Raw genomic sequence first — 27,332 nt, forward strand, 5'->3', positions numbered from 1 at the left:
GGTAGCGTCGACCGTCGAATGCCACCCGAACAAGGAGAGGGACAGCCAGTTTCACTGCATTGTTCCCCTCTAATCAGGGACTGTTTTAGACCTGTCCCAGGTCGGTGCAATTAATTATCAGGTAGAACAGAAAACCCGCAGGCTACCGGACCTCGTAGGGTAAGAGTTGAGTACCCCTGCTCTAAACCTTACATAAAGTAGACAATTGGGTTCTTGCATATATAAATTACGTTTAACTTGGATTTCCAGGTGAATCATGTATCGATGTCATTGCAAGTTTTATGTGAGTTACGATTAAGAGTCAGACCATACTGAGTAATACAGATATCAATATTATCATTATATTCTACTGTACTATCATATTATACTATCATACTGTCATATCATACTATGATATACTATCATATACTATCATACTATACTATCATATCATATTATACTATCATACTATACTATCGTATCATACTATCACAGCATACTATCATACTATACTATCATACTGTAGTAATATGTATGATTTAGTGCAAATGTTCTTCCTGTTATCTTTCAGCTACGGCCTGCTGGGTCCGAGTGGGTGTGGGAAGACCACACTGTTGAAATGCATTGTGGGAACACTGAAGATCTCCCGAGGGCACATCAGCGTGTTGGGGAAGCCACCCGCATTTCCTGGACACCAGGTCCCCGGGAGGATGGTGGGGTACATGCCACAGGTAAACTGTTATCTTATAGGTACACAACATACCACAGGTAAACTGTTATCTTATAGGTACACTACATACCACAGGTAAACTGTTATCTTATAGGTACACAACATACCACAGGTAAACTGTTATCTTATAGGTACACTACATACCACAGGTAAACTGTTACCTTAAAGGTACACTACATACCACAGGTAAACTGTTATCTTATAGGTACACTACATACCACAGGTAAACTGTTACCTTATAGGTACACTACATACCACAGGTAAACTGTTATCTTATAGGTACACTACATACCACAGGTAAACTGTTATCTTATAGGTACACTACATACCACAGGTAAATCGATCCATAGATGACGCAATCTCTATCGCAGTCCACACTGCCCTCTCCCACCTGGACAACAGGAACACCTATGTGAGAATGCTGTTCATAGACTACAGCTCAGCGTTCAACACCATAGAGCCCACAAAGCTCATCACTAAGCTCATGACCCTGGGACTGAACACCTCCCTCTGCAACTGGATCCTGGACTTCTTGACGGGCTGCCCCCAGGTGTTGAGGGTAGGTAACAACACATCCGCCACACTGATCCTCAACACGGGGGCCCCTCAGGGGTGCGTGCTCAGTCCTCTCCTGTACTTCCTGTTCACCAACAACTGCGTGGCCGCGCACGACTCCAACACCATCATTAAGTTTGCTGACAACACAACGGTGGTTGGCCTGATCACCGACGACGACGTCAACAAGACAAATGAGCTGATAATGGACTACAGGAAACGGAGTGCCTAGCACGCCCCCATCCACATCGACCGGGGTGTAGTGGAGCGGGTCAAGAGCTTCAATTTCCTCGGTGTCCATATCACTAAGTAATTATTATGGTCCACACACACCAACACAGTCATGAAGAAGGCATGACAACTCCTCTTCCCCCTCAGGAGGCTAAAAATATTTAGCATAGGCCCTCAGATCCTCAAAAAGTTATACAGCTGCACCATTGAGAGCATCTTGACTGGCTGCATCACCGCTTGGTATGTCAACTGCTTGGCATCTGACCCCAAGGCACTACAGAGGGTAGTGCATACAGTCCCAGTACATCCCTGGGGCAGAGCTCCCTGCCATCCAGGACCTCTACACCAGGCGGTGTCAGAGAAAGGCCCTAAAAATTGTAAAAGATTCCAGCCACCCAAGCCATAGACTGTTCTCTCTGCTACCGCACGGCAAGCAGTACCGAAGTCTAGAACCAACAGGACCCTGAACAGCTTCTACCCACAAGCTATAAGACTGCTAGTTAGTTAAATAGTAACCAATAGCTACCCGGACAACCTGCATTGACCCTTTTTGGACTAACTGTTTTGACTCATCACATACGCTGCTGCTACTGTTTATTATCTATCCTGTTGCCTAGTCCCTTTACCGCTACCTATATGTACATATCTTCCTCAATTACCTTGTACATGGACTCGATACTGGTAACCCTGTGTATATAGCAAAGTTATCTTTACTCATTGTGTATTTATTCCTCGTGTTATAATTTTTCTATTTTTCTCTCTGCATTGTTGGGAAGTAGATAAGTAAGTAAGCATTTCACTGTTAGTCTACACCTGTTGTTTACCAAGCATGTGACCAATCAAATTTGATTTGATTTGACAGATGCACAAACGCACCTCAGTTCCAAATGGACTCCTAACCTTTAGACACTATGGAAGTGTATTGACATACGACTATAAATACCATGACAACATGATATGTCAACATAACATACTATAGCAAAACACACCATTTTCATTTGTCTCTTAATTTTGTTCTTGTCTATCTTCATTTAAAAATTGTGTAGAAAACGTTTAGTGTTTTTATCTTTCTCACCTTTGTAATAAATGTGCTGTATAAATAAAGTTTGATTTGATATCAACACAACGCATACCATGACATAACATTGTGTTCCTCTTTAGGACCTGGCGTTGTACAACGAGTTTACGATCAGTGACACCCTGACGTTCTTCGGACGGATCCACGGCCTGTCATCTAAGGACACCCAGGCACGCATGGACTTCCTGGTGGACTTCCTGGACCTACCTCAGAAGAGCAAACTAGTCCGAAATCTCAGGTAACATAACCCTACATAGTGGTGAGCCCGTTAAATCCGGCCCACGGTTGGGTTGAATTTATATATATGTATACCAAATGGAAACTATGTATAAATGATAATGATATCTACATCTATAGTCTCTTCACTCTGTCCAGCTTGATAACAGTCATCTATAGTCTCTTCACTCTGTCCAGCTGGTAACAGTCATCTATAGTCTCTACACTCTGTCCAGCTTGATAACAGTCATCTATAGACTCTTCACTCTGTCCAGCTTGATAACAGTCATCTATAGTCTCTTCACTCTGTCCAGCTGGTAACAGTCATCTATAGTCTCTACACTCTGTCCAGCTGGTAACAGTCATCTATAGTCTCTACACTCTGTCCAGCTGGTAACAGTCATCTATAGTCTCTACACTCTGTCCAACTGATAACAGTCATCTATAGTCTCTTCACTCTGTCCAGCTGATAACAGTCATCTATAGTCTCTACACTCTGTCCAGCTGGTAACAGTCATCTATAGTCTCTACACTCTGTCCAGCTGATAACAGTCATCTATAGTCTCTTCACTCTGTCCAGATTGATAACAGTCATCTATAGTCTCTTCTCTCTGTCCAGCTGGTAACAGTCATCTATAGTCTCTACACTCTGTCCAGCTGATAACAGTCATCTATAGTCTCTTCACTCTGTCCAGCTTGATAACAGTCATCTATAGTCTCTTCACTCTGTCCAGCTTGATAACAGTCATCTATAGTCTCTACACTCTGTCCAGCTGGTAACAGTCATCTATAGTCTCTTCACTCTGTCCAGCTTGATAACAGTCATCTATAGTCTCTTCACTCTGTCCAGCTTGCTAACAGTCATCTATAGTCTCTTCACTCTGTCCAGCTGATAACAGTCATCTATAGTCTCTTCACTCTGTCCAGCTTGCTAACAGTCATCTATAGTCTCTACTCTCTGTCCAGCTTGCTAACAGTCATCTATAGTCTCTTCACTCTGTCCAGCTTGATAACAGTCATCTATAGTCTCTTCAGACAATCCAGCTTGATAACAGTCATCTATAGTCTCTTCACTCTGTCCAGCTTGATAACAGTCATCTATAGTCTCTTCACTCAATCCAGCTTGATAACAGTCATCTATAGTCTCTTCACTCTGTCCAACTTGATAACAGTCATCTATAGTCTCTTCACTCTGTCCAGCTTGATAACAGTCATCTATAGTCTCTTCACTCTGTCCAGCTTGATAACAGTCATCTATAGTCTCTTCACTCTGTCCAGCTTGCTAACAGTCATCTGTAGTCTCTTCACTCAATCCAGCTTGATAACAGTCATCTATAGTCTCTTCACTCAATCCAGCTTGATAACAGTCATCTATAGTCTCTTCACTCTGTCCAGCTTGATAACAGTCATCTGTAGTCTCTTCACTCAATCCAGCTTGATAACAGTCATCTATAGTCTCTTCACTCTGTCCAGTTTGATAACAGTCATCTATAGTCTCTTCACTCTGTCCAGCTTGATAGTCATCTATAGTCTCTTCACTCTGTCCAGCTTGATAACAGTCATCTATAGTCTCTTCACTCTGTCCAGCTTGCTAACAGTCATCTGTAGTCTCTTCTCTCTGTCCAGCTGATAACAGTCATCTATAGTCTCTTCACTCTGTCCAGCTTGATAACAGTCATCTATAGTCTCTTCACTCTATCCAGCTGATAACAGTCATCTATAGTCTCTTCACTCTGTCCAGCTGATAACAGTCATCTGTAGTCTCTTCACTCTGTCCAGCTTGCTAACAGTCATCTATAGTCTCTTCACTCTGTCCAGCTTGCTAACAGTCATCTATAGTCTCTTCTCTCTGTCCAGCTTGATAACAGTCATCTATAGCCTCTTCACTCTGTCCAGCTTGATAACAGTAATCTATAGTCTCTTCACTCTGTCCAGCTTGATAACAGTCATCTATAGTCTCTACTCTCTGTCCAGCTTGCTAACAGTCATCTGTAGTCTCTTCACTCTGTCCAGCTTGATAACAGTCATCTGTAGTCTCTTCACTCTGTCCAGCTTGTTAACAGTCATCTGTAGTCTCTTCACTCTGTCCAGCTTGATAACAGTCATCTGTAGTCTCTTCACTCTGTCCAGCTTGCTAACAGTCATCTATAGTCTCTTCACTCTGTCCAGCTTGCTAACAGTTATCTATAGTCTCTTCACTCTGTCCAGCTTGCTAACAGTCATCTAAAGTCTCTTCACTCTGTCCAGCTTGATAACAGTCATCTATAGACTCTTCACTCTGTCCAGCTTGCTAACAGTCATCTGTAGTCTCTTCACTCTGTCCAGCTTGCTAACAGTCATCTATAGTCTCTTCACTCTGTCCAGCTTGCTAACAGTCATCTATAGTCTCTTCACTCTGTCCAGCTTGATAACAGTCATCTATAGTCTCTTCACTCTGTCCAGCTGATAACAGTCATCTATAGTCTCTACACTCTGTCCAGCTGGTAACAGTCATCTATAGTCTCTACACTCTGTCCAGCTGATAACAGTCATCTATAGTCTCTTCACTCTGTCCAGCTTGATAACAGTCATCTATAGTCTCTACACTCTGTCCAGCTGGTAACAGTCATCTATAGTCTCTTCACTCTGTCCAGCTTGATAACAGTCATCTATAGTCTCTTCACTCTGTCCAGCTTGCTAACAGTCATCTATAGTCTCTTCACTCTGTCCAGCTGATAACAGTCATCTATAGTCTCTTCACTCTGTCCAACTTGATAACAGTCATCTGTAGTCTCTTCACTCTGTCCAGCTTGATAACAGTCATCTGTAGTCTCTTCACTCTGTCCAGCTTGTTAACAGTCATCTGTAGTCTCTTCACTCTGTCCAGCTTGATAACAGTCATCTGTAGTCTCTTCACTCTGTCCAGCTTGCTAACAGTCATCTATAGTCTCTTCACTCTGTCCAGCTTGCTAACAGTTATCTATAGTCTCTTCACTCTGTCCAGCTTGCTAACAGTCATCTAAAGTCTCTTCACTCTGTCCAGCTTGATAACAGTCATCTATAGACTCTTCACTCTGTCCAGCTTGCTAACAGTCATCTGTAGTCTCTTCACTCTGTCCAGCTTGCTAACAGTCATCTATAGTCTCTTCACTCTGTCCAGCTTGCTAACAGTCATCTATAGTCTCTTCACTCTGTCCAGCTTGATAACAGTCATCTATAGTCTCTTCACTCTGTCCAGCTGATAACAGTCATCTATAGTCTCTACACTCTGTCCAGCTGATAACAGTCATCTATAGTCTCTTCACTCTGTCCAGCTGATAACAGTCATCTATAGTCTCTTCACTCTGTCCAGCTTGATAACAGTCATCTATAGTCTCTACACTCTGTCCAGCTGGTAACAGTCATCTATAGTCTCTTCACTCTGTCCAGCTTGATAACAGTCATCTATAGTCTCTTCACTCTGTCCAGCTTGCTAACAGTCATCTATAGTCTCTTCACTCTGTCCAGCTGATAACAGTCATCTATAGTCTCTTCACTCTGTCCAACTTGATAACAGTCATCTATAGTCTCTTCACTCTGTCCAGCTTGATAACAGTCATCTATAGTCTCTTCACTCTGTCCAGCTTGATAACAGTCATCTATAGTCTCTTCACTCTGTCCAGCTTGCTAACAGTCATCTGTAGTCTCTTCACTCAATCCAGCTTGATAACAGTCATCTATAGTCTCTTCACTCTGTCCAGCTGATAACAGTTATCTATAGTCTCTTCACTCTGTCCAGCTTGATAACAGTCATCTATAGTCTCTTCACTCTGTCCAGCTGATAACAGTTATCTATAGTCTCTTCACTCTGTCCAGCTTGATAACAGTCATCTATAGTCTCTACTCTCTGTCCAGCTTGCTACCAGTCATCTATAGTCTCTTCACTCTGTCCAGCTTGATAACAGTCATCTATAGTCTCTTCACTCAATCCAGCTTGATAACAGTCATCTATAGTCTCTTCACTCTGTCCAACTTGATAACAGTCATCTATAGTCTCTTCACTCTGTCCAGCTTGATAACAGTCATCTATAGTCTCTTCACTCTGTCCAGCTTGATAACAGTCATCTATAGTCTCTTCACTCTGTCCAGCTTGCTAACAGTCATCTGTAGTCTCTTCACTCAATCCAGCTTGATAACAGTCATCTATAGTCTCTTCACTCTGTCCAGCTTGATAACAGTCATCTATAGTCTCTATACTCTGTCCAGCTTGATAACAGTCATCTATAGTCTCTACACTCTGTCCAGCTGATAACAGTCATCTATAGTCTCTTCACTCAATCCAGCTTGCTAACAGTCATCTGTAGTCTCTTCACTCTGTCCAGCTTGATAACAGTCATCTATAGTCTCTACTCTCTGTCCAGCTTGATAACAGTCATCTATAGTCTCTTCACTCTGTCCAGCTTGATAACGGTCATCTGTAGTCTCTTCACTCTGTCCAGCTTGCTAACAGTCATCTGTAGTCTCTTCACTCTGTCCAGCTTGATAACAGTCATCTGTAGTCTCTTCACTCTGTCCAGCTTGCTAACAGTCATCTATAGTCTCTTCACTCTGTCCAGCTTGCTAACAGTCATCTATAGTCTCTTCACTCTGTCCAGCTTGCTAACAGTCATCTATAGTCTCTTCACTCTGTCCAGCTTGCTAACAGTCATCTGTAGTCTCTTCACTCTGTCCAGCTTGCTAACAGTCATCTATAGTCTCTTCACTCTGTCCAGCTTGATAACAGTCATCTATAGTCTCTTCACTCTGTCCAGCTTGCTAACAGTCATCTATAGTCTCTTCACTCTGTCCAGCTTGATAACAGTCATCTATAGTCTCTTCACTCTGTCCAGCTGATAACAGTCATCTATAGTCTCTACACTCTGTCCAGCTGGTAACAGTCATCTATAGTCTCTACACTCTGTCCAGCTGATAACAGTCATCTATAGTCTCTTCACTCTGTCCAGATTGATAACAGTCATCTATAGTCTCTTCTCTCTGTCCAGCTGGTAACAGTCATCTATAGTCTCTACACTCTGTCCAGCTGATAACAGTCATCTATAGTCTCTTCACTCTGTCCAGCTTGATAACAGTCATCTATAGTCTCTTCACTCTGTCCAGCTTGATAACAGTCATCTATAGTCTCTACACTCTGTCCAGCTGGTAACAGTCATCTATAGTCTCTTCACTCTGTCCAGCTTGATAACAGTCATCTATAGTCTCTTCACTCTGTCCAGCTTGCTAACAGTCATCTATAGTCTCTTCACTCTGTCCAGCTGATAACAGTCATCTATAGTCTCTTCACTCTGTCCAGCTTGCTAACAGTCATCTATAGTCTCTTCACTCTGTCCAGCTGATAACAGTTATCTATAGTCTCTTCACTCTGTCCAGCTTGATAACAGTCATCTATAGTCTCTTCACTCTGTCCAGCTTGATAACAGTCATCTATAGTCTCTTCACTCTGTCCAGCTGATAACAGTCATCTATAGTCTCTTCACTCTGTCCAGCTGATAACAGTCATCTGTAGTCTCTTCACTCTGTCCAGCTTGCTAACAGTCATCTATAGTCTCTTCACTCTGTCCAGCTTGCTAACAGTCATCTATAGTCTCTTCTCTCTGTCCAGCTTGATAACAGTCATCTATAGTCTCTTCACTCTGTCCAGCTTGCTAACAGTCATCTATAGTCTCTTCACTCTGTCCAGCTTGATAACAGTCATCTATAGTCTCTTCACTCTGTCCAGCTTGATAACAGTCATCTATAGTCTCTTCACTCTGTCCAGCTTGATAACAGTCATCTATAGTCTCTACTCTCTGTCCAGCTTGATAACAGTCATCTGTAGTCTCTTCACTCTGTCCAGCTTGATAACGGTCATCTGTAGTCTCTTCACTCTGTCCAGCTTGCTAACAGTCATCTGTAGTCTCTTCACTCTGTCCAGCTTGATAACAGTCATCTGTAGTCTCTTCACTCTGTCCAGCTTGCTAACAGTCATCTATAGTCTCTTCACTCTGTCCAGCTTGCTAACAGTCATCTATAGTCTCTTCACTCTGTCCAGCTTGATAACAGTCATCTATAGTCTCTTCACTCTGTCCAGCTTGATAACAGTCATCTATAGTCTCTTCACTCTGTCCAGCTGATAACAGTCATCTATAGTCTCTACACTCTGTCCAGCTGGTAACAGTCATCTATAGTCTCTACACTCTGTCCAGCTGATAACAGTCATCTATAGTCTCTTCACTCTGTCCAGATTGATAACAGTCATCTATAGTCTCTTCTCTCTGTCCAGCTGGTAACAGTCATCTATAGTCTCTACACTCTGTCCAGCTGATAACAGTCATCTATAGTCTCTTCACTCTGTCCAGCTTGATAACAGTCATCTATAGTCTCTTCACTCTGTCCAGCTTGATAACAGTCATCTATAGTCTCTACACTCTGTCCAGCTGGTAACAGTCATCTATAGTCTCTTCACTCTGTCCAGCTTGATAACAGTCATCTATAGTCTCTTCACTCTGTCCAGCTTGCTAACAGTCATCTATAGTCTCTTCACTCTGTCCAGCTGATAACAGTCATCTATAGTCTCTTCACTCTGTCCAGCTTGCTAACAGTCATCTATAGTCTCTTCACACTGTCCAGCTGATAACAGTTATCTATAGTCTCTTCACTCTGTCCAGCTTGATAACAGTCATCTATAGTCTCTTCACTCTGTCCAGCTTGATAACAGTCATCTATAGTCTCTTCACTCTGTCCAGCTGATAACAGTCATCTATAGTCTCTTCACTCTGTCCAGCTGATAACAGTCATCTGTAGTCTCTTCACTCTGTCCAGCTTGCTAACAGTCATCTATATTCTCTTCACTCTGTCCAGCTTGCTAACAGTCATCTATAGTCTCTTCTCTCTGTCCAGCTTGATAACAGTCATCTATAGTCTCTTCACTCTGTCCAGCTTGCTAACAGTCATCTATAGTCTCTTCACTCTGTCCAGCTTGATAACAGTCATCTATAGTCTCTTCACTCTGTCCAGCTTGATAACAGTCATCTATAGTCTCTTCACTCTGTCCAGCTTGATAACAGTCATCTATAGTCTCTACTCTCTGTCCAGCTTGATAACAGTCATCTGTAGTCTCTTCACTCTGTCCAGCTTGATAACGGTCATCTGTAGTCTCTTCACTCTGTCCAGCTTGCTAACAGTCATCTGTAGTCTCTTCACTCTGTCCAGCTTGATAACAGTCATCTGTAGTCTCTTCACTCTGTCCAGCTTGCTAACAGTCATCTATAGTCTCTTCACTCTGTCCAGCTTGCTAACAGTCATCTATAGTCTCTTCACTCTGTCCAGCTTGCTAACAGTCATCTATAGTCTCTTCACTCTGTCCAGCTTGCTAACAGTCATCTGTAGTCTCTTCACTCTGTCCAGCTTGCTAACAGTCATCTATAGTCTCTTCACTCTGTCCAGCTTGATAACAGTCATCTATAGTCTCTTCACTCTGTCCAGCTTGCTAACAGTCATCTATAGTCTCTTCACTCTGTCCAGCTTGATAACAGTCATCTATAGTCTCTTCACTCTGTCCAGCTGATAACAGTCATCTATAGTCTCTACACTCTGTCCAGCTGGTAACAGTCATCTATAGTCTCTACACTCTGTCCAGCTGATAACAGTCATCTATAGTCTCTTCACTCTGTCCAGATTGATAACAGTCATCTATAGTCTCTTCTCTCTGTCCAGCTGGTAACAGTCATCTATAGTCTCTACACTCTGTCCAGCTGATAACAGTCATCTATAGTCTCTTCACTCTGTCCAGCTTGATAACAGTCATCTATAGTCTCTTCACTCTGTCCAGCTTGATAACAGTCATCTATAGTCTCTACACTCTGTCCAGCTGGTAACAGTCATCTATAGTCTCTTCACTCTGTCCAGCTTGATAACAGTCATCTATAGTCTCTTCACTCTGTCCAGCTTGCTAACAGTCATCTATAGTCTCTTCACTCTGTCCAGCTGATAACAGTCATCTATAGTCTCTTCACTCTGTCCAGCTTGCTAACAGTCATCTATAGTCTCTTCACTCTGTCCAGCTGATAACAGTTATCTATAGTCTCTTCACTCTGTCCAGCTTGATAACAGTCATCTATAGTCTCTTCACTCTGTCCAGCTTGATAACAGTCATCTATAGTCTCTTCACTCTGTCCAGCTGATAACAGTCATCTATAGTCTCTTCACTCTGTCCAGCTGATAACAGTCATCTGTAGTCTCTTCACTCTGTCCAGCTTGCTAACAGTCATCTATAGTCTCTTCACTCTGTCCAGCTTGCTAACAGTCATCTATAGTCTCTTCTCTCTGTCCAGCTTGATAACAGTCATCTATAGTCTCTTCACTCTGTCCAGCTTGCTAACAGTCATCTATAGTCTCTTCACTCTGTCCAGCTTGATAACAGTCATCTATAGTCTATTCACTCTGTCCAGCTTGCTAACAGTCATCTGTAGTCTCTTCACTCTGTCCAGCTTGATAACAGTCATCTATAGTCTCTACACTCTGTCCAGCTGGTAACAGTCATCTGTAGTCTCTTCACTCAATCCAGCTTGCTAACAGTCATCTATAGTCTCTTCACTCTGTCCAGCTTGATAACAGTCATCTATAGTCTCTTCACTCTGTCCAGCTTGATAACAGTCATCTATAGTCTCTTCACTCTGTCCAGCTTGCTAACAGTCATCTATAGTCTCTTCACTCTGTCCAGCTGATAACAGTTATCTATAGTCTCTTCACTCTGTCCAGCTTGATAACAGTCATCTATAGTCTCTTCACTCTGTCCAGCTTGATAACAGTCATCTATAGTCTCTTCACTCTGTCCAGCTTGATAACAGTCATCTATAGTCTCTTCACTCTGTCCAGCTTGCTAACAGTCATCTGTAGTCTCTTCACTCAATCCAGCTTGATAACAGTCATCTATAGTCTCTTCACTCTGTCCAGCTTGATAACAGTCATCTATAGTCTCTATACTCTGTCCAGCTTGATAACAGTCATCTATAGTCTCTACACTCTGTCCAGCTGATAACAGTCATCTATAGTCTCTTCACTCAATCCAGCTTGCTAACAGTCATCTGTAGTCTCTTCACTCAATCCAGCTTGATAATAGTCATCTATAGTCTCTTCACTCTGTCCAGCTTGATAACAGTCATCTATAGTCTCTTCACTCTGTCCAGCTTGATAACAGTCATCTATAGTCTCTACACTCTGTCCAGCTGATAACAGTCATCTATAGTCTCTTCACTCAATCCAGCTTGATAACAGTCATCTGTAGTCTCTTCACTCTGTCCAGCTTGATAACAGTTATCTATAGACTCTTCACTCTGTCCAGCTTGATAACAGTCATCTATAGTCTCTTCACTCAATCCAGCTTGATAACAGTCATCTATAGTCTCTTCACTCTGTCCAGCTTGATAACAGTCATCTATAGTCTCTTCACTCTGTCCAGCTTGCTAACAGTCATCTGTAGTCTCTTCTCTCTGTCCAGCTGATAACAGTCATCTATAGTCTCTTCACTCTGTCCAGCTTGATAACAGTCATCTATAGTCTCTTCACTCTGTCCAGCTGATAACAGTCATCTATAGTCTCTTCACTCTGTCCAGCTGATAACAGTCATCTGTAGTCTCTTCACTCTGTCCAGCTTGCTAACAGTCATCTATAGTCTCTTCACTCTGTCCAGCTTGCTAACAGTCATCTATAGTCTCTTCTCTCTGTCCAGCTTGATAACAGTCATCTATAGTCTCTTCACTCTGTCCAGCTTGATAACAGTAATCTATAGTCTCTTCACTCTGTCCAGCTTGATAACAGTCATCTATAGTCTCTACTCTCTGTCCAGCTTGCTAACAGTCATCTGTAGTCTCTTCACTCTTTCCAGCTTGATAACAGTCATCTGTAGTCTCTTCACTCTGTCCAGCTTGCTAACAGTCATCTGTAGTCTCTTCACTCTGTCCAGCTTGATAACAGTCATCTGTAGTCTCTTCACTCTGTCCAGCTTGATAACAGTCATCTATAGTCTCTTCACTCTGTCCAGCTTGATAACAGTCATCTATAGTCTCTTCACTCTGTCCAGCTGATAACAGTCATCTATAGTCTCTTCACTCTGTCCAGCTGATAACAGTCATCTGTAGTCTCTTCACTCTGTCCAGCTTGCTAACAGTCATCTATAGTCTCTTCACTCTGTCCAGCTTGCTAACAGTCATCTATAGTCTCTTCTCTCTGTCCAGCTTGATAACAGTCATCTATAGTCTCTTCACTCTGTCCAGCTTGCTAACAGTCATCTATAGTCTCTTCACTCTGTCCAGCTTGATAACAGTCATCTATAGTCTATTCACTCTGTCCAGCTTGCTAACAGTCATCTGTAGTCTCTTCACTCTGTCCAGCTTGATAACAGTCATCTATAGTCTCTACACTCTGTCCAGCTGGTAACAGTCATCTGTAGTCTCTTCACTCAATCCAGCTTGCTAACAGTCATCTATAGTCTCTTCACTCTGTCCAGCTTGATAACAGTCATCTATAGTCTCTTCACTCTGTCCAGCTTGATAACAGTCATCTATAGTCTCTTCACTCTGTCCAGCTTGCTAACAGTCATCTATAGTCTCTTCACTCTGTCCAGCTGATAACAGTTATCTATAGTCTCTTCACTCTGTCCAGCTTGATAACAGTCATCTATAGTCTCTTCACTCTGTCCAGCTTGATAACAGTCATCTATAGTCTCTTCACTCTGTCCAGCTTGATAACAGTCATCTATAGTCTCTTCACTCTGTCCAGCTTGCTAACAGTCATCTGTAGTCTCCTCACTCAATCCAGCTTGATAACAGTCATCTATAGTCTCTTCACTCTGTCCAGCTTGATAACAGTCATCTATAGTCTCTATACTCTGTCCAGCTTGATAACAGTCATCTATAGTCTCTACACTCTGTCCAGCTGATAACAGTCATCTATAGTCTCTTCACTCAATCCAGCTTGCTAACAGTCATCTGTAGTCTCTTCACTCAATCCAGCTTGATAACAGTCATCTATAGTCTCTTCACTCTGTCCAGCTTGATAACAGTCATCTATAGTCTCTTCACTCTGTCCAGCTTGATAACAGTCATCTATAGTCTCTACACTCTGTCCAGCTGATAACAGTCATCTATAGTCTCTTCACTCAATTCAGCTTGATAACAGTCATCTGTAGTCTCTTCACTCTGTCCAGCTTGATAACAGTCATCTATAGACTCTTCACTCTGTCCAGCTTGATAACAGTCATCTATAGTCTCTTCACTCAATCCAGCTTGATAACAGTCATCTATAGTCTCTTCACTCTGTCCAGCTTGATAACAGTCATCTATAGTCTCTTCACTCTGTCCAGCTTGCTAACAGTCATCTGTAGTCTCTTCTCTCTGTCCAGCTGATAACAGTCATCTATAGTCTCTTCACTCTGTCCAGCTTGATAACAGTCATCTATAGTCTCTTCACTCTGTCCAGCTGATAACAGTCATCTATAGTCTCTTCACTCTGTCCAGCTGATAACAGTCATCTGTAGTCTCTTCACTCTGTCCAGCTTGCTAACAGTCATCTATAGTCTCTTCACTCTGTCCAGCTTGCTAACAGTCATCTATAGTCTCTTCACTCTGTCCAGCTTGATAACAGTCATCTATAGTCTCTTCACTCTGTCCAGCTTGATAACAGTAATCTATAGTCTCTTCACTCTGTCCAGCTTGATAACAGTCATCTATAGTCTCTACTCTCTGTCCAGCTTGCTAACAGTCATCTGTAGTCTCTTCACTCTTTCCAGCTTGATAACAGTCATCTGTAGTCTCTTCACTCTGTCCAGCTTGCTAACAGTCATCTGTAGTCTCTTCACTCTGTCCAGCTTGATAACAGTCATCTGTAGTCTCTTCACTCTGTCCAGCTTGCTAACAGTCATCTATAGTCTCTTCACTCTGTCCAGCTTGCTAACAGTTATCTATAGTCTCTTCACTCTGTCCAGCTTGCTAACAGTCATCTAAAGTCTCTTCACTCTGTCCAGCTTGATAACAGTCATCTATAGTCTCTTCACTCTGTCCAGCTTGCTAACAGTCATCTGTAGTCTCTTCACTCTGTCCAGCTTGCTAACAGTCATCTATAGTCTCTTCACTCTGTCCAGCTTGCTAACAGTCATCTATAGTCTCTTCACTCTGTCCAGCTTGATAACAGTCATCTATAGTCTCTTCACTCTGTCCAGCTTGCTAACAGTCATCTGTAGTCTCTTCACTCAATCCAGTTTGCTAACAGTCATCTATAGTCTCTTCACTCTGTCCAGCTTGATAACAGTCATCTGTAGTCTCTTCACTCAGTCCGCTTGCTAACAGTCATCTATAGTCTCTTCACTCTGTCCAGCTTGATAACAGTCATCTATAGTCTCTTCACTCTGTCCAGCTTGATAACAGTCATCTATAGTCTCTTCACTCTGTCCAGCTTGATAACAGTCATCTATAGTCTCTTCACTCTGTCCAGCTTGATAACAGTCATCTATAGTCTCTTCACTCTGTCCAGCTTGATAACAGTCATCTGTAGTCTCTTCACTCAATCCAGTTTGCTAACAGTCATCTATAGTCTCTTCACTCTGTCCAGCTTGATAACAGTCATCTGTAGTCTCTTCACTCAGTCCGCTTGCTAACAGTCATCTATAGTCTCTTCACTCTGTCCAGCTTGATAACAGTCATCTATAGTCTCTTCACTCTGTCCAGCTTGATAACAGTCATCTATAGTCTCTTCACTCTGTCCAGCTTGATAACAGTCATCTATAGTCTCTTCACTCTGTCCAGCTTGATAACAGTCATCTATAGTCTCTACTCTCTGTCCAGCTTGATAACAGTCATCTGTAGTCTCTTCACTCTGTCCAGCTTGCTAACAGTCATCTGTAGTCTCTTCACTCTGTCCAGCTTGCTAACAGTCATCTGTAGTCTCTTCACTCTGTCCAGCTTGCTAACAGTCATCTGTAGTCTCTTCACTCTGTCCAGCTTGCTAACAGTCATCTAAAGTCTCTTCACTCTGTCCAGCTTGCTAACAGTCATCTATAGTCTCTTCACTCTGTCCAGCTTGCTAACAGTCATCTGTAGTCTCTTCACTCTGTCCAGCTTGCTAACAGTCATCTATAGTCTCTTCACTCTGTCCAGCTTGATAACAGTCATCTATAGTCTCTTCACTCTGTCCAGCTTGATAACATTCATCTATAGTCTCTTCACTCTGTCCAGCTTGATAACAGTCATCTATAGTCTCTTCACTCTGTCCAGCTTGATAACAGTCATCTATAGTCTCTTCACTCTGTCCAGCTGATAACAGTCATCTATAGTCTCTTCACTCTGTCCAGCTTGATAACAGTCATCTATAGTCTCTTCACTCTGTCCAGCTTGATAACAGTCATCTATAGTCTCTTCACTCTGTCCAGCTTGATAACAGTCATCTATAGTCTCTTCACTCTGTCCAGCTTGATAACAGTCATTTATAGTCTCTTCACTCTGTCCAGCTTGCTAACAGTCATCTAAACAGAAGTTATACAGTCGGGTGCATAAAACATTCCAAAAGCGATGTATTAAGGAAATATAGTACATTTTAAATGCGTCACTCCAGACCTCTGTGAAGAGCGTATGCGACCCGCAAGATGTTATGGTCCACGTTCATTTGGCGTGGGATAGTTTCCCCTTGCCCATGACGAGGAGAGGTTAAATACAGAAGCGGTGACCCATGTCCTCATTATGGAGATGGAATGGAGTTATCAGTGCTGTCCCCAGAACACACACACCTTTGTGGGTTAAACGGTTGAAGGGTTAGTGGGTTAAAGGGTTAGTGGGTTAAAGGGTTAGTGGGTTGAAGGGTTAGTGGGTTGAAGGGTTAGTGGGTTAAAGGGTTAGTGGGTTAAAGGGTTAGTGGGTTGAAGGGTTAGTGGGTTGAAGGGTTAGTGGGTTGAAGGGTTAGTGGGTTAAAGGGTTAGTGGGTTAAAGGGTTAGTGGGTTGAAGGGTTAGTGGGTTGAAGGGTTAGTGGGTTGAAGGGTTAGTGGGTTGAAGGGTTAGTGGGTTAAAGGGTTAGTGGGTTAAAGGGTTAGTGGGTTAAAGGGTTAGTGGGTTAAAGGGTTAGTGGGTTAAAGGGTTAGTGGGTTGAAGGGTTAGTGGGTTGAAGGGTTAGTGGGTTGAAGGGTTAGTGGGTTAAAGGGTTAGTGGGTTAAACGGTTAAAGGTTTAGTGGGTTAAAGGGTTAGTGGGTTCATGGGTTAGTGGGTTAAAGGGTTAAAGGGCTAGTGGGTTAAAGGGTTAGTGGGTTAATGGGTTAATGGGTTAGTGGGTTAAAGGGTTAGTGGGTTAAAGGGTTAGTGGGTTGAAGGGTTAGTGGGTTGAAGGGTTAGTGGGTTGAAGGGTTAGTGGGTTAAAGGGTTAGTGGGTTAAAGGGTTAGTGGGTTAAAGGGTTAGTGCGTTAAAGGGTTAGTGGGTTAAAGGGTTAGTGTGTTGAAGGGTTAGTGGGTTAAAGGGTTAGTGGGTTGAAGGGTTAGTGGGTTGAAGGGTTAGTGGGTTAAAGGGTTAGTGGGTTAAACGGTTAAAGGTTTAGTGGGTTAAAGGGTTAGTGGGTTCATGGGTTAGTGGGTTAAAGGGTTAAAGGGCTAGTGGGTTAAAGGGTTAGTGGGTTAATGGGTTAATGGGTTAGTGGGTTAAAGGGTTAGTGGGTTAAAGGGTTAGTGGGTTAAAGGGTTAGTGGGTTGAAGGGTTAGTGGGATGAAGGGTTAGTGGGTTAAAGGGTTAAAGGGTTAGTGGGTTAAAGGGTTAGTGGGTTAAAGGGTTAGTGGGTTGAAGGGTTAGTGGGTTAAAGGGTTAGTGGGTTAAAGGGTTAGTGGGTTAAAGGGTTAAAGGGCTAGTGGGTTAAAGGGTTAGTGGGTTAAAGGGTTAGTGGGTTGAACGGTTAGTGGGTTAAAGGGTTAGTGGGTTGAAGGGTTAGTGGGTTGAAGGGTTAGTGGGTTGAAGGGTTAGTGGGTTAAAGGGTTAGTGGGTTAAAGGGTTAGTGGGTTGAAGGGTTAGTGGGTTAAAGGGTTAGTGGGTTGAAGGGTTAGTGGGTTGAAGGGTTAGTGGGTTGAAGGGTTAGTGGGTTGAAGGGTTAGTGGGTTGAAGGGTTGAAGGGTTAGTGGGTTAAAGGGTTAGTGGGTTAAAGGGTTAGTGGGTTGAAGGGTTAGTGGGTTGAAGGGTTAGTGGGTTGAAGGGTTAAAGGGTTAGTGGGTTAAAGGGTTAGTGGGTTGAAGGGTTAGTGGGTTAAAGGGTTAGTGGGTTGAAGGGTTAGTGGGTTAAAGGGTTAGTGGGTTGAAGGGTTAGTGGGTTGAAGGGTTAGTGGGTTGAAGGGTTAGTGGGTTGAAGGGTTGAAGGGTTAGTGGGTTAAAGGGTTAGTGGGTTGAAGGGTTAGTGGGTTGAAGGGTTAGTGGGTTGAAGGGTTGAAGGGTTAGTGGGTTAAAGGGTTAGTGGGTTGAAGGGTTAGTGGGTTAAAGGGTTAGTGGGTTGAAGGGTTAGTGGGTTGAAGGGTTAGTGGGTTAAAGGGTTAGTGGGTTGAAGGGTTAGTGGGTTAAAGGGTTAGTGGGTTAAAGGGTTAGTGGGTTGAAGGGTTAGTGGGTTGAAGGGTTAGTGGGTTGAAGGGTTAGTGGGTTAAAGGGTTAGTGGGTTGAAGGGTTAGTGGGTTAAAGGGTTAGTGGGTTAAAGGGTTAGTGGGTTGAAGGGTTAGTGGGTTGAAGGGTTAGTGGGTTGAAGGGTTAGTGGGTTAAAGGGTTAGTGGGTTAAAGGGTTAGTGGGTCTCCATCTCCTCCCTCTCTTTTAACCAGCATAGGTCCATGATTACATCATGTCCACAAAACCATGTGACCTGTGCCTAGAGACTATGGCTGAGTCCCCAGTTGCACTAGTATATCCCATTTTGATCTGGGGACAAAGTATGCTATAGCCAGGGCTAAGATGGCTAGAAAAAGAAGGAAACAGTTTCCCCCTGAGTGAGTTTCTGTTTGTGTGTCACAGGCTTCTGTAAAAATGCTGTGTTTTTGCAACAGACATCTGTCAAGCTGTCAATGCCAAAGAGAAGACTCCCTCACTTCAATCATAACAACTCCTCAATGCTGGCTTATTACCATACATTTAACCATAGTATTACAGTGTTTTTGATTAGACCTATTTAAAAATCATCATAAAAATGTATTGAACTTCTATGTGACCATTTAATTAACACACTTCAGCTGCAGAAGGTCATACATTATATTAATGCATTTAATGTGATTCAGAATGTTGCATCTTATACAACTGTCAAACATAGAGCAGAACCAACAGCTCTGTCCCAGTATCCTGACTGTACAGAACCACCAGCTCTCTGTCCCAGTATCCTGACTGTACAGAACCAACAGCTCTCAGTCCCAGTATCCTGACTGTACAGAACCAACAGCTCTCAGTCCCAGTATCCTGACTGTACAGAACCAACAGCTCTCAGTCCCAGTATCCTGACTGTACAGAACCAACAGCTCTCAGTCCCAGTATCCTGACTGTACAGAACCAACAGCTCTCAGTCCCAGTATCCTGACTGTACAAAGGCAAGGCCTCCAGAGAAATGTGTCTGAACTAACTCACCAATTATGTCATAGTAGTGTAATTGGCCCTTGAACCTGTGAAAGCACTGGTGTGGCCCCCAGCTCTCGGCATCCCCCCTACCTCACAAGGACCCAGTGCTGCCCTGTAGTACAAGAAACATCCCTCTACCTCACAAGGACCCAGTGCTGCCCTGTAGTACAAGAAACATCCCTCTACCTCACAAGGACCCAGTGCTGCCCTGTAGTACAAGAAACATCCCTCTACCTCACAAGGACCCAGTGCTGCCCTGTAGTACAAGAAACATCCCTCTACCTCACAAGGACCCAGTGCTGCCCTGTAGTACAAGAAACATCCCCCTACCTCACAAGGACCCAGTGCTGCCCTGTAGTACAAGAAACATCCCCCTACCTCACAAGGACCCAGTGTTGCCCTGTAGTACAAGAAACATCCCCCTACCTCACAAGGACCCAGTGTTGCCCTGTAGTACAAGAAACATCCCCCTACCTCATAAGGTTAGTGTTGCAGGGTTTCTCTGCTTTGCTGCCTAACCAGCCCTGCTAACACACCTACTACACTGAGTAACATTGTGTGTGTGTGTGTGTGTGTGTGTGTGTGTGTGTGTGTGTGTGTGTGTGTGTGTGTGTGTGTGTGTGTGTGTGTGTGTGTGTGTGTGTGTGTGTGTGTGTGTGTGTGTGTGTGTGTGTGTGTGTTTACAGCGGAGGGCAGAAACGGAGGGTGTCTCTGGGAGCAGCCTTACTTCAAAACCCCCAGTTATTGATTCTGGATGAACCCACAGTCGGGGTGGACCCTGTGCTGAGAGCCAAGTATGTACTGGACAGACACACACACACACACACACAAAACCTACAATAATTCACCGGTTCACATTTCCCCTTTTCCATCCAGTATAATGAATGTCATATACAGTCTGAAGATAACATGTATGTTTCTGAACACCACTCTCTCTCCAACAGTCTCAACCTGTCAAACACACTCTCTGCCCCTCATTACAGAAACCATTTTGTCTCTCATTCAGAAGGACTGTATAAATCCTGTTGGAAGTATATGGGTGTGTAATCTGATTGTGTAATGGTACCAGTGCTCTGTTACAAAGCCCAGCCAAATCAGTCTAGTCAGGGTAATCCCAGGCAGGTCATAAGGCTAAGGCTGTGTGTCAAATGGCACCCTATTCCCAATATAGTGCACTTCCAGGGCTCATAGAGCTCTGGTAAGTAGTGCACTTTATAGAGAATAGGGTGCCATTTGGAACAACAGGATGTGCCCTTAAACTGAGTTGTGTCATGTGTCCCTGTAGGATCTGGCAGCATCTAGTAGAGATTGTGAAAACTGGAAAAGTATCAGTCGTCATCACCACTCACTACATAGAGGAGGCCAGGCAAGCCAATGTGGTAAGATACAGTCTATATACATGGATAACTACCTACTGATAAACACTACATAGAGGAGGCCAGGCAAGCCAATGTGGTAAGATACAGTCTATATACATGGATAACTACCTACTGATATTCAACTACCTACTGATATTCAACTACCTACTGATAAACACTACATAGAGGAGGCCAGGCAAGCCAATGTGGTAAGACACTCACTCACACACACACACACACGCACACGCACACACACACACACACACACACACACACACACACACACACACACACACACACACACACACACACACACACACACACACACACAGTCCTTTTGTCAAATGCTCCTCTGTGAACGCTGTGCCTTGTTTATCTGTTGTCATAAGAGGAAAGGGGAAACACACAGCTCAACTGACCGGCCCTCCTCAAATACTTTATGAGCAGGCAATTATCAGGTCCCCTCTGCTGAGAAACAATGGGTCCTTTGGTAGTTCCTGTAGTTCTTCTGTGTTTCACCGATTTAGAAAGGGGGGAGAGGTGGACTATGGGTCTGCGTGTGTGTCACAGCGTCAATGGTCTGGTTGTCTTCAATCAGAACACACTGTTCCAGTTATATACACTATTCCAGTTGTATGGCCCTCACCATGTCCTCCATCAGACTAGTAGTGTTCATTCCCTATCCTGACTGGTTCAAAGTCTAATACCTAGGAGCTACTGCTCTGTAAATCTACAGATTAGGTTACTGTAAAACCTTCTTCCTGCTTTTCCTCTGATGATGTTTGTTTCTGAGCAGCCTTTTTCCTCAGTGAGGAAATTAAATGTGATCGAGTGGTGAAGGGGACAGACATGAACTACAGTACTGAGGGGATGTTCTGGTTCTGTACCACATGGACCATGAACTACAGTACTTAGTGATGTTCTGGTGCTGTACCACATGGACCATGAACTACAGTACTGAGGGGATGTTCTGGTCCTGTACCACATGGACCATGAACTACAGTACTGAGGGGATGTTCTGGTCCTGTACCACATGGACCATGAACTACAGTACTGAGGGGATGTTCTGGTCCTGTACCACATGGACCATGAACTACTGTACTTAGTGATGTTCTGGTCCTGTACCACATGGACCATGAACTACAGTACTGAGGGGATGTTCTGGTCCTGTACCACATGGACCATGAACTACTGTATTTACATGCCTTATGTGTTCATATCCGCTTAGAGCTTCATTTGAGCAAACAGTGGTTGTTTAAGATCCATATGCTTGTTCATATTGTACTCTTAACTGATTCATGAACAGATTCATGAACAGATTCATGAGCTGATTCATAAGCAGGTGAAAATAAACATACAGTAAGAATATACAGTAGATTGTCTGTAAATAACTAATGTGAATATGTACAGAAAACCAAAGGAGGAAGTCTTCACAGTATATCTGGTTATGTGCCTCTATGAGCCCTGGTCAAAAGTAGCGCACTAAATAGGGAATAGGGTGCCTTTTGGTACGCACAATAGATGTCCTTTACAATACAGATCTAAGACCAGATTAACCTTTAACCCCCTATAGAGCTGTATCAATATAGGGATGGAACATATCTGACCCTGTGTCTGAGGTATCAGTGGTTACTGGTAACTTCTGCCTACTGTATTCCATCCCCTCTGACCTGTTACCATGAGACAGACATTTAGATAACTTCTACCTACTGTATTCCATCCCCTCTGACCTGTTACCATGAGACAGACATTTAGATAACTTCTACCTACTGTATTCCATCCCCTCTGACCTGTTACCATGAGACAGACATTTAGATAACTTCTACCTACTGTATTCCATCCCCTCTGACCTGTTACCATGAGACAGACATTTAGATAACTTCTACCTACTGTATTCCATCCCCTCTGACCTGTTACCATGAGACAGACATTTAGATAACTTCTGCCTACTGTATTCCATCCCCTCTGACCTGTTACCATGAGACAGACATTTAGATAACTTCTGCCTACTGTATTCCATCCCCTCTGACCTGTTACCATGAGACAGACATTTAGATAACTTCTACCTACTGTATTCCATCCCCTCTGACCTGTTACCATGAGACAGACATTTAGATAACTTCTACCTACTGTATTCCATCCCCTCTGACCTGTTACCATGAGACAGACATTTAGATAACTTCTGCCTACTGTATTCCATCCCCTCTGACCTGTTACCATGAGACAGACATTTAGATAACTTCTACCTACTGTATTCCATCCCCTCTGACCTGTTACCATGAGACAGACATTTAGATAACTTCTACCTACTGTATTCCATCCCCTCTGACCTGTTACCATGAGACAGACATTTAGATAACTTCTGCCTACTGTATTCCATCCCCTCTGACCTGTTACCATGAGACAGACATTTAGATAACTTCTACCTACTGTATTCCATCCCCTCTGACCTGTTACCATGAGACAGACATTTAGATAACTTATACCTACTGTATTCCATCCCCTCTGACCTGTTACCATGAGACAGACATTTAGATAACTTCTACCTACTGTATTCCATCCCCTCTGACCAGTTACCATGAGACAGATGAGAGATGGATCAGATCTCACTTCTCTATTGTAGCCAGTTCCAATGTCCTGCTGAGCCACTAAGGCAGAAGTGAAAGTAGTGTGAAGTGCATAGTACTGTATTCTGCATTTAGCTTCTCACACTCAACAAAGATCTTACTGGAAACACACTGATAAGACTCTCTGTTTCAAATGGCACCATATTATTATTATTATTATTATTATTATTATAAGGCACTACCTTCTACCAGGACCCATAGGGCTCAGGTTAAAAGTAGTGCACTATGTAGGGAATAGGTTGCCATCTGGGACATAGAGGTTCCTTGTACCACCTGTGTAATGTATTCTGAATGCATTTAGGGCACATTCTATCACCACAAGTCTACGGTATTACCTCTGTGTTATAGTCTAGAGTACTACCTCTGTGTTATAGTCTACAGTACTACCTCTGTGTTATAGTCTACAGTACTACCTCTGTGTTATAGTCTACAGTACTACCTCAGTGTTATAGTTATAGTCTACAGTACTACCTCTGTGTTATAGTCTACAGTATTACCTCTGTGTTATAGTTATAGTCTACAGTACTACCTCTGTGTTATAGTCTACAGTACTACCTCAGTGTTATAGTTATAGTCTACAGTACTACCTCTGTGTTATAGTCTACAGTATTACCTCTGTGTTATAGTTATAGTCTACAGTATTACCTCTGTGTTATAGTTATAGTCTACAGTACTACCTCTGTGTTATAGTCTACAGTTCTACCTCTGTGTTATAGTTATAGTCTACAGTACTACCTCTGTGTTATAGTCTACAGTATTACCTCTGTGTTATAGTTATAGTCTACAGTACTACCTCCGTGTTATAGTCTACAGTACTACCTCCGTGTTATAGTCTACAGTACTACCTCTGTGTTATAGTCTACAGTACTACCTCTGTGTTATAGTCTACAATACTACCTCTGTGTTCTAGTCTACAGTTCTACCTCTGTGTTATAGTCTACAGTACTACCTCTGTGTTATAGTCTACAGTACTACCTCTGTGTTATAGTCTACAATACTAACTCTGTGTTCTAGTCTACAGTATTACCTCTGTGTTATAGTCTACAGTACTACCTCAGTGTTATAGTTATAGTCTACAGTACTACCTCTGTGTTATAGTCTACAGTATTACCTCTGTATTATAGTTATAGTCTACAGTATTACCTCTGTGTTATAGTTATAGTCTACAGTACTACCTCTGTGTTATAGTCTACAGTACTACCTCTGTGTTATAGTCTACAGTACTACCTCAGTGTTATAGTTATAGTCTACAGTACTACCTCTGTGTTATAGTCTACAGTATTACCTCTGTGTTATAGTTATAGTCTACAGTACTACCTCTGTGTTATAGTCTACAGTACTACCTCAGTGTTATAGTTATAGTCTACAGTACTACCTCTGTGTTATAGTCTACAGTATTACCTCTGTGTTATAGTTATAGTCTACAGTATTACCTCTGTGTTATAGTTATAGTCTACAGTACTACCTCTGTGTTATAGTCTACAGTTCTACCTCTGTGTTATAGTTATAGTCTACAGTACTACCTCTGTGTTATAGTCTACAGTATTACCTCTGTGTTATAGTTATAGTCTACAGTACTACCTCCGTGTTATAGTCTACAGTACTACCTCCGTGTTATAGTCTACAGTACTACCTCTGTGTTATAGTCTACAGTACTATCTCTGTGTTATAGTCTACAATACTACCTCTGTGTTCTAGTCTACAGTTCTACCTCTGTGTTATAGTCTACAGTACTACCTCTGTGTTATAGTCTACAGTACTACCTCTGTGTTATAGTCTACAATACTAACTCTGTGTTCTAGTCTACAGTATTACCTCTGTGTTATAGTCTACAGTACTACCTCAGTGTTATAGTTATAGTCTACAGTACTACCTCTGTGTTATAGTCTACAGTATTACCTCTGTATTATAGTTATAGTCTACAGTATTACCTCTGTGTTATAGTTATAGTCTACAGTACTACCTCTGTGTTATAGTCTACAGTACTACCTCTGTGTTATAGTCTACAGTACTACCTCTGTGTTATAGTCTACAGTACTACCTCTGTGTTATAGTCTACAGTACTACCTCTGTGTTATAGTCTACAGTACTACCTCTGTGTTATAGTCTACAGTACTACCTCAGTGTTATAGTTATAGTCTACAATACTACCTCTGTGTTATAGTCTACAGTATTACCTCTGTGTTATAGTTATAGTCTACAGTACTACCTCTGTGTTATAGTCTACAGTACTACCTCAGTGTTATAGTTATAGTCTACAGTACTACCTCTGTGTTATAGTCTACAGTATTACCTCTGTGTTATAGTTATAGTCTACAGTATTACCTCTGTGTTATAGTTATAGTCTACAGTACTACCTCTGTGTTATAGTCTACAGTTCTACCTCTGTGTTATAGTTATAGTCTACAGTACTACCTCTGTGTTATAGTCTACAGTATTACCTCTGTGTTATAGTTATAGTCTACAGTACTACCTCCGTGTTATAGTCTACAGTACTACCTCTGTGTTATAGTCTACAGTACTACCTCTGTGTTATAGTCTACAGTACTACCTCTGTGTTATAGTCTACAATACTACCTCTGTGTTCTAGTCTACAGTTCTACCTCTGTGTTATAGTCTACAGTACTACCTCTGTGTTATAGTCTACAGTACTACCTCTGTGTTATAGTCTACAATACTAACTCTGTGTTCTAGTCTACAGTATTACCTCTGTGTTATAGTCTACAGTACTACCTCAGTGTTATAGTTATAGTCTACAGTACTACCTCTGTGTTATAGTCTACAGTATTACCTCTGTGTTATAGTTATAGTCTACAGTATTACCTCTGTGTTATAGTTATAGTCTACAGTACTATCTCTGTGTTATAGTCTACAGTACTACCTCTGTGTTATAGTCTACAATACTACCTCTGTGTTCTAGTCTACAGTTCTACCTCTGTGTTATAGTCTACAGTTCTACCTCTGTGTTATAGTCTACAGTACTACCTCTGTGTTATAGTTATAGTCTACAGTACTACCTCTGTGTTATAGTCTACAGTTCTACCTCTGTGTTATAGTTATAGTCTACAGTACTACCTCTGTGTTATAGTCTACAGTTCTACCTCTGTGTTATAGTCTACAGTTCTACCTCTGTGTTATAGTTATAGTCTACAGTACTACCTCTGTGTTATAGTCTACAGTATTACCTCTGTGTTATAGTCTACAGTATTACCTCTGTGTTATAGTCTACAGTACTACCTCTGTGTTATAGTCTACAGTATTACCTCTGTGTTATAGTCTACAGTACTACCTCTGTGTTATAGTCTACAGTACTACCTCAGTGTTATAGTTATAGTCTACAGTACTACCTCTGTGTTATAGTCTACAGTATTACCTCTGTGTTATAGTTATAGTCTACAGTATTACCTCTGTGTTATAGTTATAGTCTACAGTACTACCTCTGTGTTATAGTCTACAGTTCTACCTCTGTGTTATAGTTATAGTCTACAGTACTACCTCTGTGTTATAGTCTACAGTATTACCTCTGTGTTATAGTTATAGTCTACAGTACTACCTCCGTGTTATAGTCTACAGTACTACCTCTGTGTTATAGTCTACAGTACTACCTCTGTGTTATAGTCTACAGTACTACCTCTGTGTTATAGTCTACAATACTACCTCTGTGTTATAGTCTACAGTTCTACCTCTGTGTTATAGTCTACAGTACTACCTCTGTGTTATAGTCTACAGTACTAGCTCTGTGTTATAGTCTACAATACTAACTATGTGTTCTAGTCTATAGTATTACCTCTGTGTTATAGTCTACAGTACTACCTCAGTGTTATAGTTATAGTCTACAGTACTACCTCTGTGTTATAGTCTACAGTATTACCTCTGTGTTATAGTTATAGTCTACAGTACTACCTCCGTGTTATAGTCTACAGTATTACCTCTGTGTTATAGTTATAGTCTACAGTACTA

At 42.2% G+C, this 27,332-nt stretch overlaps 1 protein-coding gene across 4 annotated transcripts in view; it reads left to right on the top strand.

Annotated features, from left to right (window-relative positions):
• LOC123728800 (ABC transporter G family member 23) overlaps nucleotides 1-27,332 on the top strand; it is a 98,510-nt gene that overhangs the window by 11,685 nt on the left and 59,493 nt on the right. For all 4 annotated transcript variants that reach the window (XR_014381374.1, XM_082964927.1, XM_082964929.1 and 1 more), the window contains 4 exons: nucleotides 551-710; nucleotides 2,657-2,811; nucleotides 20,074-20,181; nucleotides 20,673-20,766. Coding sequence is in view for 3 of the 4 variants with exons in the window: in XM_082964927.1 (XP_082821053.1) it covers nucleotides 551-710; nucleotides 2,657-2,811; nucleotides 20,074-20,181; nucleotides 20,673-20,766 (517 nt within the window). In the remaining variant the exon portion in view is untranslated. The remainder of the gene's footprint in view (nucleotides 1-550; nucleotides 711-2,656; nucleotides 2,812-20,073; nucleotides 20,182-20,672; nucleotides 20,767-27,332) is intronic.

Source organism: Salmo salar, chromosome 18 (assembly GCF_965601325.2).
Source record: "Salmo salar chromosome 18, fSalSal1, whole genome shotgun sequence".
Lineage (NCBI taxonomy): Eukaryota > Metazoa > Chordata > Actinopteri > Salmoniformes > Salmonidae > Salmo > Salmo salar.